The sequence below is a fragment of the Tupaia chinensis genome, unplaced genomic scaffold, assembly GCF_000334495.1.
Source record: "Tupaia chinensis unplaced genomic scaffold, TupChi_1.0 Scaffold000100_1, whole genome shotgun sequence".
In the NCBI taxonomy this organism is placed as follows: Eukaryota; Metazoa; Chordata; class Mammalia; order Scandentia; family Tupaiidae; genus Tupaia; species Tupaia belangeri.
The window spans coordinates 2412335-2422365 of record NW_006159564.1 but is presented as its reverse complement, the minus strand read 5'-3'; the positions used below and the strand labels follow the sequence as shown (position 1 = coordinate 2422365).

At 43.3% G+C, this 10031-nt stretch overlaps 1 protein-coding gene across 2 annotated transcripts; it reads right to left on the bottom strand.

The window, feature by feature from the left end:
* Window positions 1-1012: 1012 nt before the first annotated feature.
* TRMT10C (tRNA methyltransferase 10C, mitochondrial RNase P subunit) lies at window positions 1013-4316 on the bottom strand. 2 transcript variants are annotated; one of them, XM_027769986.1, is made up of 3 exons: window positions 4195-4316; window positions 3885-3980; window positions 1013-2525 (listed from the first exon to the last, which is right to left on the bottom strand). In XM_027769986.1, the coding sequence occupies exon 3, from the start codon at window positions 2509-2511 to the stop codon at window positions 1264-1266; it is 1248 nt and encodes a 415-aa protein (XP_027625787.1). In that variant the 5' UTR covers window positions 2512-2525; window positions 3885-3980; window positions 4195-4316; the 3' UTR covers window positions 1013-1263. The 2 variants fall into 2 exon arrangements, with proteins under 2 accessions (XP_027625787.1, XP_006143640.1); XM_006143578.3 differs by lacking the exon at window positions 3885-3980 and having other exon boundaries at window positions 4195-4308.
* Between the last annotated feature and the right edge of the window lie 5715 nt (window positions 4317-10031).

Genomic DNA, 10031 nt, shown 5'->3' with positions numbered 1-10031 from the left:
GGATGCCTTAATCTTTTGTTTAACCAAGATTCAGGTAAGTGATATACCCTAATACCTGTTATGCCTGGCCTTTAATAAATGAACCACTACCTGAAGTTTAGACATGTTTTCTATTTTATGAAGCCATAATTTAAATATTCACATCTTGGGACCAGCAGTTGGTGTAATGGCTACGTTGCTGGACTCCCATGTAGTTGACCATGGTTCGAGTCCCGGACCCAGTGGCTTAAACTCATGCCGGGCACATGTGCGTGTGTGCCCAAGATCCTGAGAGGAGAACGGAGGAGAAGGGATTGCGGTGTGGCCACCCCCCTGGGGGGGGGTGATTTCTCACTTTCTGTCTCTCTGTTCTCTCTGTCTTTCTGGTAAGTGCATGCACCCTATAGCAAAAACCTCTCCAAAAAAAAGAAAAAAAGATAATAAAATAAAATATTCACATCATATCTATTTCCAAATGTCAGAGTTCTCAGTCGGACTTGAAAATACTTTTAAACAAGTCCTTGGCAACCTCTGAGCTATTCTTGGTGACTTTAACATCCCTTTGGCCATTCTTGGGACCAGAGAGTCATAAAAAAAGATGACCTTTAGAAATACTTCCTATATGAATTTTTCATGAAAGGGTAGTTGTTGACATAGATAAAATATAAGGGGCTAGCAGGTGGCATAGTTGTTAAGGTGCTGGACTCCCCCATGGCTACCCACAGTTCAAGTACTGAACTCACACCAGGCACATGTGTGTGTGTGTGCTCAAAATCCAGAGAGGAGAATGGTGGAGAAGGATTGTGGTGTGGCCATCCTCCCTGAGGGTAATTTCTTTAGTATATGTGCTGACGAAGCGAGCACCCTGAGGGTAATTTCTTACTTTTCCTCTCTCTCTCTCTCTCTCTCTCTCTCTCTCTCTCTCTCTGGTGAGCACATATGTCTTATGGCAAAAATCCTAAAAAAAATTTGAAAAAGAGAAATGGAATCTGAGACAAAGACTATGAAACAGTCACATGTATAGTAAAATTGCTTAAGTGGGTTCATTTAAATTTATTCTATTAAACTTAGACAAGTCTTTTTACTTTGTCAAATTATTAAGTGCATTTTTACTGTAAGCAAAATAGATTCCCAAAGTCTTGTAGGTATTTAGTTAATTAGGAAAATAAACAAACTTGCAGTTAGCTTGGAAACAGTACCTTTAAAAGAAAGAAAAGTCTATTCAAGAAGTATACTAATAGAGCTATATTTCCAAACCATTTATTTTTAAGCTATCAAACTTTCTCAATTCAAGCCACCTCTTCTGTGTGCTACACTGAGAGAACTTTTTGAAAATGAAGTAGAAGTCTTTGCTCTCCTCAGTCTGTTGACAAACTCTTTAGAATATTGAGGTACCTCCAGAAAACCAGTATGTTTTCTCCTAGGAACAAACTTTAGAGCCTCTTCCCAGCTACCAGTATTTTTTAGACATAACAAAATACGCATCATTTGATCTAAAGTGAGATTTTTGGTACCAACATCCCATTGTAAATATTTATCTAATGGAAGACATTCTGTTGCCAGCTTCAGCCGTTTTGCCTTAGCTAGGGATGCCCCTGGCTGCATGTTCTTATCAACAAAAGACCCAACTACATAAATTTTATCATGCTTGAAAGTAGTCATAACATTGGGAGAATCTGCAGTTAAGTATATAATACTGTCCTTTGGAAATAAATCTACATGAGATTTTTCTGTTGCTGTTAAAAGCAATTTGTCCCATTTTTCTTTGTAACGTTGAACTAACTCTCTATGATAAACACCATCTATTTTAAGATTACAGAAATAAATATGGAAAGGATCAACATTTCTTCTGTTCCATCCTTCACTTTCTAAAAGTTGGGAAATAGTATTCTGTAGCTCTTTTGGTTTCATATAATTATCATAATCCATGTCAAAAACCAAAGGTTGTCCAAACTGCATGGCCTGGGCACACTTCCAATCCATTGCAATGTTCATATGCCTATCCCAAAGTCGTAGAAACAGAAAGTTCTGTTGTTTATCTTCCTCAGCCGTTTCTAGCAGCCTGTCTTTCATTGCTTCCTCCCTTGCTGCCGCTTTTCTTTCTTTTTTTATTTGCTTAGCTTTTTTCATTTTTTCTTTAACATAGAGGTATCTTAAATATTTTTTTTTTGATGATTTAGAACTACATTCCACAATGGCCTTGAGCTCTTCTTCAGTGATGTGCTCTGGTACTTCTTTGCCAAGCAATCTCCACATCTCAATTAATTCTCTGGTGGCAGCTAAAGGATCTTCATCCATGCCGTTCGAGACTGTTGAAGCACCTTCTTCTGGCACACTAGATTTCATTGTAGTTTTCCAACCATCCAGTTCTAGTGGTTCAGAAGAGGATGTATTTGCCGTATTAGAATAAAACATAGTTGGTATTTTGGAAGACACGCATCTCTGCACAACTGTTGAATATAAATTACTTCTCTTCCGAAAGGGCAACAAAAACCTGACAAAAGGTCTTAAGAAAGTGACACTGACACTCATTTTGAGGAGAACCCCTGTAGAAGAAAAATGCAATGAAAAATTAGGCAAAAAATTTAAAACCTCCCACTATACAAGTATAAATTTGAAACACAAAGTGAATCTTTGTACAACTTTATGTGCTGAAGCATTAATTTTTCCTACACTTCCATGGCCTAGTGTCTGTGATCACTCAGTCTTTCCGGCGAGCTCACGTGCCCCATGGCAAAAACCTCTCCAAAAAGAAAAAAACTTATTTGGGTTTTTATTCTAGACATGAGTTTCACTGTTGTTTTAGGAAAAAGGATAACGTAAAGATCCCTTTTAAATATGTAGCTAAGGATCAAGAGCATCAATGTACTGAATAACAAAGTTATACATCACTGATGCTGCTGAGATGATAATGCTGTATTTTCTTTTGTTTTAACCAAGCCCACATACAGACCCAAACACAAGATCTTTCACAAAGCTAACACATGACAACAAGGACAGAAAAGTGACAGAAAATGGCAACCTGTAAATAGTACGTAGGAGCTGTTGTACCAATGCCTTGTGTTTTCAAAACAAAAATATACAAAGATCTACTAATTACAAAATGAACAAAACTCCTCCAGTTAAGGCTTCAATTTGCAGCAAATATAACTACAGCCAAACAAAATATCAATAAATGGAATAAATATATTTAGAGCTCCAAACTGTATCCCAAAGATCTAGATGTCCACAAGGTGATGAAGATGCACAAAGATGTGAAACCCACTGTCAAGTCAGAAGGAAAAAAAACTGAGGTTGGCCTGTGGCCTAGTAGTTAAAGTGTTTATATTAACAATGAACCCAGTATTTGGGAGTATTTCACTCGCGGTAATCATTAAAATATTTTTCAAATAAACGCTCTGCGTCAATGTTTCTCATTTTTAAAAAATGTTGCTCTCTGGGCTCGGACCTAGCTGGCAGTGATATGGCTAAATGCAAGAAGAAGATTGGTATTGTCGGTAAACACGGGACCCACTATGGTGCCTCCCTCTGGAAAACGGTGAAGAAAATTTAAATCAGCCAGCACGCCAAGTACATTTGCTCCTTCTGTGGCAAAACTAAGATGAAGAGACGGGCTGTGGGGGTCTGCACCGTGATTCCTGCATGAAAACGACAGCTGGGTGGTGCCTGGATCTACACCACCACTTCGGCTGTCACAGTAAAGTCTGCCATCAGAAGACTAAAGGAACTGAAAGACCAGCATAAACTCTGTAGACATTTGGAATACCTCTAGCCTACAATATATGAGCTAATTTATGTACCAAAACAAAACAAAAAACGTTCAGACTCCCTTTATACCCGCTGAAATATTTAGCCTGTCATCCTCAGGTCTCAATCTTGAAAATATTGGTTTCAGAGACAAATACCTTTTGAGTTTTGTCTTTGCAACTGATAAAGGCCTGGGCCAGAGGTGGTGTGGTGGCTGGATCTCACGTGGGCCACTGAGTAGTTGGAGTCCGAACCTGATAGGTGAAAGACACGCCAGGAGCCTGTACCAGGATATCATTCAGGTGACACTGCTCTTGTTTCAAGTACTGTACTCCTAGTTTAAATCACTGGGCTTCCGGCATCTGTGGGCCTCCATGGCGCACACGCACCGTCTAAGTGCGCCTTGAACAGTCCCCCGCGTCCTCCGACCCCAACACACGCTGGGAGAAAGAAGAAACACTCACATACCAGAGTACAGACAGTGGCTCTTGTCGGCGGAAAGCGCAGGGACTCCAGAGGCCCCAGGATACAGTGAAGTGCCGCAGCCCAGCAGCTCCCCTCTCAGAACACGGGTCGCTAACCCAGAGCGTATCCGGCACAGCCGGAAGCCCCGCCCCTTTCTCCTCGGCGCTGTTCTCTGACGTCAGGCCGAGCGGGGACGGCTTCCCGGACTGCAACCAGGCAGCCGCAGAGCTGCCTGAGTGGTTTTGCAGGAACCTTCAAGGGAGTGGAGCATGTACCTGGTTTTGTTGTTTTCTTCATTTTCCTAAAAACTCTCTAATCCTCTTTCTATGCTTCATCTGTGCTTGGACCTTGGCTTTATAAGCATTTACTCATATGGTAATAAAATAAAATGGCGCTGAGCAAGCAGGTGGCGTGGTGTTTAAGGCCTGGACTCCCACAGGCCCACCATGGTTCTAGCTCAGACCATAGGTTTGAAAATACCCGGCGTGTGTGCTTGCATGCCCAAAATCCTAAGAGGAGACTTGAGAAGGTATTGCAGCATGGCCATCCCCCACAGGGGGGTGGTTGCTCTCACTCTTCTTTCTCTTCCTCCCCCAGGTGAGCGCTCCCTGTTGCAAAAATCTGAAAATATAAATTAAAAAACCAAAACGGCACGTTGACAGTTGTTACTTGGCTTTTTAATTAACTTAGTCTAAGACCTAACTTTTTTTTTGCTTTAGGGCGCGTTTGCTCTCTAGACAGAGACAGAGAGATAGAAAGAGAGAAATCACCCCCCAGGGGGTATGGCCACGCTGCAATCCCTTCTTCATTCTCCTCTCGGGATCTTGGGCCTGCATGCAGACGCACCCAGCGTGAGTTTAAGCCTCCGGGTCCAGGACGGGAACGCGATCGACTACGTAGGAGTCCAGTGACATAGCCATTATGCTAACTGCTGGTCCCAAGACCTAACTCTTGAATTCTATACCGAAGACGTCTAGGACCAGCAGATGATGGCATAATGGTTAAGTCACTGAATTCCCACATGGCTGACTGGTTCAGTCTTGGACCCAGGGGCTTAAAACTCCCACTGAGGGGGACCACGTGTGTCATGCGTGCCCAAGATCCTGAGAGGAGAATGGAGAAGGGATTACGGCGTGACCGTCCCCCCCTGGGGGGTGATTTCTCTCTTTCTGTTTCTATGTCTTTCTCTGTCTGTCTGCAAAAGCCCGCGCCCTATAGCGAAAACCTCTCCCCCCCCCCAAAAAAAAAAAAACAAAAAAAGAAAACCTCACACTGAGCATGCTTGCATACCCAAAATCCTGAGAGGAGAAGGAATTGCAGCATGGGCACTCCCCTGGGTCCTGATTTCTCACTTTTTGTCTCCAGTGAGTGTAGGCATCCTATAGCAAAAATCTTAAAGAAAAAAAAAAAGACGTCCTTTTTATCCCTTGAAGTTGGAAAGATAGATCAACATTGGAAGTCAGAGTAAGGGGAATCAGCCCTAATAGTTAGGTACCATGAGTCAGGACCTGGATGCCAGGTGGCTGATACAATTAGAATCCTAGCCCTGGAATGTTGAGAGAAGTGTTTGCAGGACCAAAATCCTAATGGGAGGGCAAAATGGAGGAAAAGAGATCATGGTTTGACCATGTCCCATTGGAGGTGTTTTCTTCATGCCGTTCTCACTCTAGTTGGTGCATATGTGCCCTGGCAATTAAAAAAAAATAGAAGAGAAAGTAAATTATAATTTAATTAAAAACTAAGTATTGTTTTTCTTTTTTTAAAGAGAGTTTTGTCTTAGGGCGTATGCACTCTCTGGAAAGTGAGACAGACAGTGAGAGGAAAAGCGAGAAATCACCTGCTAGGGAGGATGGCCGTACCACAATCCCCTCTCCATTCTCCCAGGATCATGTGTGCTCATGCACACCTGCCTGTTGTGATTTTCAAGCCACCAGGTCCGGGATGCAAACCACTGTCAAACATGTAGGAGTCCAGCAACGTAACCACTACACCATCTGCTGGCCTTTTATTATTTTTCATTTCGCTATAGGGCATGTGAGCTCACCAGAAAGAGAGAAAGCAAGAAAGAAAGCCACAGAGTCCAGGACTTTAACCAAAGTTGACCATATGGGAGTCCAGTGCCTTAACCACCATGCTACCTACAAGTCCCATGATTTACTTTCAACACAAACAATTCCTCTATCTGGAGCAAAAGTTGAAAGGTTGTATCCAGTGCCTAATAGGTACCTTAGGCATTTTTCTTTTCTACCTCCCTACCTATTCTGAAATGGCCAACCCTCCTTGCTTTTCTTATCACAGAAGCCTGACCCTTGTTTTCTAAATTCTTGCCTTCGGACATAAAGATTGCTAGACCCCTTATTGGCTGGCACCAGAATTAACACCAACAGAATATATGTCAGGTCAAAGAGATGAGGTAAAACACGCAGTATCTATAATAATGAAATAACCAAATTGTAAGAGAACAGAAAGAGGGCCAGCCAGTGGTGTGGTGGCAAAGGTGGCTGGGTGCTATATGTCTATGCAGTTGGAGTTCTGGACCAATGTCTTGAAAATCACGCTTGGCACGTGTGCGTGTTTGATCAAAATCCTAAGAGGAGATGGAGACATTGTGGTGTGACCATTCCCCCTGAGGTGACTCTTTCACTTTGTCTCTCCAGCTCTATGACAAATTCATTAAAATAAATAAATAAATAAAAGTGAAGACTTAAAGGAATCTTGTCTAAGGTCAATTACCCAGCCATAACCCCTTTGCTCTTGAAAACCCAATACAAACCTATAGCCCTAACCCTTTAGGGCTGATGCAGTTCTCTGCATCTGACCATTTCTTGTAGAAAGTGAACAACCCTTTACTCTCTGTGTATGTGAATTTTTTCCCCACGGGTGTGGGTGTGTCTTGGCAGGGGCGGAGTGATTCTTGCTAGACTGATGCAGTGGGATTCTTTACTAAAACTGGATTTTACAAGGAAGTGTAAACATGGGCCTAGGGAAAGTTTCAGGAGTTTGGCCAAGCATGGGGTCATTGTCACTACAACAAAAATGCCACAAACTGGTTTGTTGATAACAAATTTAGAGGCCAGAAGGTGGCATTGTAGTTAAGGTGTTGGACTCCCACATGGCTGATTGTGGTTTGAGTCCTGGACTTTGTGGCTTGAAAATCATGCCAGGCATGTGTGTGTGTGTGTCCAAAATCCAGAGAGGAGAATGGAGAAGAAGGGATTGCAGCATGGCTATCCCCCCAGGGGATGATTTCTCACTTTCCTTCTCCCTCTTTGTCTAGTAACTAGACAAGTATGGCAAAAACCTAAAAGACACTGGGACCAGCAGTTAGCGTAAGGGCTATGTCACTGGACTCCCACATAGTCGACCGCAGTTCGAGTCCTGGACCCAGTGGCTTAAACTCATACCAGGCGCGTGTGCGTGCGTGCCCAAGATCCCGAGAGGAGAATGGAGGAGAAGGGATTGTGGCGTGGCCATCCATCCCTGGGGGGTGATTTCTTGCTTTCTATCTCTCTATCTCTCTCTGTCTGTCTGGTGAGCGCACACGCCCTATAGCAAAAACCTCTCAAAAAAAAAAAATCCTAAAAGACAAAACAAAAAAACATGAAATTTATTTCTCAAGCTCTGAAGGCTAGGAAGTCCAAGATCAAGGCACCAGCAGATTCTATATCTGGTGAAGACCTGCTTTCTGCTTAATAGACCACTATCTTCTCACTATATCCTTACATGGCAGAAGGGCAAGTGGGACCTTTTATAAAAACACTAATTTTATTCATAAGGGTGGAGACCTCATGACTTCATCACCTCCTCTAACTATGTCCCACCTCTAAATACTGTGACATTGGGTAGTAGGCTTCAATATATGAATTTCGTGTGTTGAGGGTAGGGTGGATGATGGGGTCACAATATTCAGTCTAAAGCCCTTTCAGAGCCAAAAAATCTTATAACCAACACTGAATTGATGCTTTGTTTTCTAAATTTTTATTTCTCTATCGAAGTGGCAGAGACAGGCACCCCCACAGTTCACCTCCAGCCTCAGACAGCTCAAACCATTAACACTCACGCATCTGCTGTGTTCAAGAAGGTCTCGGGATGTAAGCCCCAGACCTTTCACATACCACGTGAGTTCAGTTGCATTACCACTGTAGTAGCATCTGGCCCTATAACCCCCTTTTTCCCCTTAAATGCCAGAGGGCACATGTGCATGTGAGAGAGAGCGAGCGGGAGGAAGAGAGATACTTTTTTTCTTTTTTAAAAAGAATTATTTAATTCCTTTTTTTTTTTTTTTTTTTTTTTTAATTTGACCAGAGAGAGAGAAAGGGAAAGGGAGAAAGCAAGCCGCCAGGTCCAGGACTCCAACCACAGTTGGCTGTGTGTGAATCCAACGCCTTTAACCACCACATCACCTCCTGGCCTGAGAGAGATATTTTCAAAGGGGCCTGGTCATGGTGCAATCTCTTTCCTTTAATTTTCCATCCTGTCAAGATCCTGGGCATCTAATCACATGCACCTGGAACACCTTTTTAAAATTTGTCATAGGCTGCATGTATTTGCTGGGGAGAGACAGAGAGGTAGAGAGAGAGAAAGTGAGAAAGCACTCCTCAAGGGGGTGACCACATCACAACCCCCTTCTTCACTTGCCTCTTGAGACTTGGGCAAGCACTCATGCCCTGCATGGTTTTCAAGCCTCTGGGTCCATTACTCGAACAGCTACGGAGTTGGCCAAGTGGGATCCAGTGCATTAACCACTATACCACTTGACTGGCCTACACCTGGAACATTTTTTTAAGACAAGTCTGGGTGTTCAACCCTGGTTGGCTATGTAGTATTTGGCTCCCTCTGTGCAGTGCCCAAGTACTGTGCTACGAGGGTAGCCCCACCCTTTAGTTTTTTAAAAAATTGTTAGACAGCATGTGCATTCACCAGGGACAGAGAGAAAAAGAGGGAGAAAACACTAGCATGGTGACACTATAATCTCTTCTCCATTTCTCCATCCTGTTGGGATTTGTATCTTTTTTTTTTTCTTTGAGAGGTTTTTCACTATAGGGCGCGTGTGCTCGCCAGACAGACAGAGAGAGACATAGAGACAGAAAGCAAGAAATCACCCCCCAGGGGGAATGGTCACGCCGCAATCCCTTCTCCTCCATTCTCCTCTTGGGATCTTGGGCACGCATGCACACGCGCCCGGCGTGAGTGTTAAGCCACTGGGTCCAGGACGTGAACCATGGTCGACTACATGAGAGTCCAGCGACATAGCCAGTACGCTAACTGCTGGTTCCTGGGATTTGTATCTTTACATAGCAGAGGGGCAAGTGAGTTTTGTGGGATCTTTTATAAAGACTTTACTTTCACTCATAAGGGTAGAACCCTCATGATTTCATCACGTTCTCTAATCATGCCCCGCCTGCAAATACTGTGACATTGGGTAGTAGGCTTCAATATGTGAATTTTGTGTGGGTGAGGGTAGGGTGGAGGTTGGGGACACAGTCTAAAACTCTTTTGGAGGCATTCATGCACTTGGGTCCAGTGTACTTTTTCAATCACATGGGCTCTGGCTCCCTTAACCTTTAGGCTATGGGACCTTCCCCTTAACACTCTTCATGCTTATAATTTCTTGTTCACTGTGAACTCCATAAAGATAAAGCCAATGGGTTCAGCTTGTGGTTAAGGGACATGGTGGTTAAGGTGGCTGGATCCCACATGGCCAACTGAGTGGGCCCAGTTCCAGTCTAGTGACTTGAGAAACAATCCAGGTGTGTGTGCATGCATGTCCAAAATCCTGAGAAAAGAGAAGAGACTGCAGTGTGGCCATCTCCCCTGGGGGTACTTTCTCACTTCCTAAC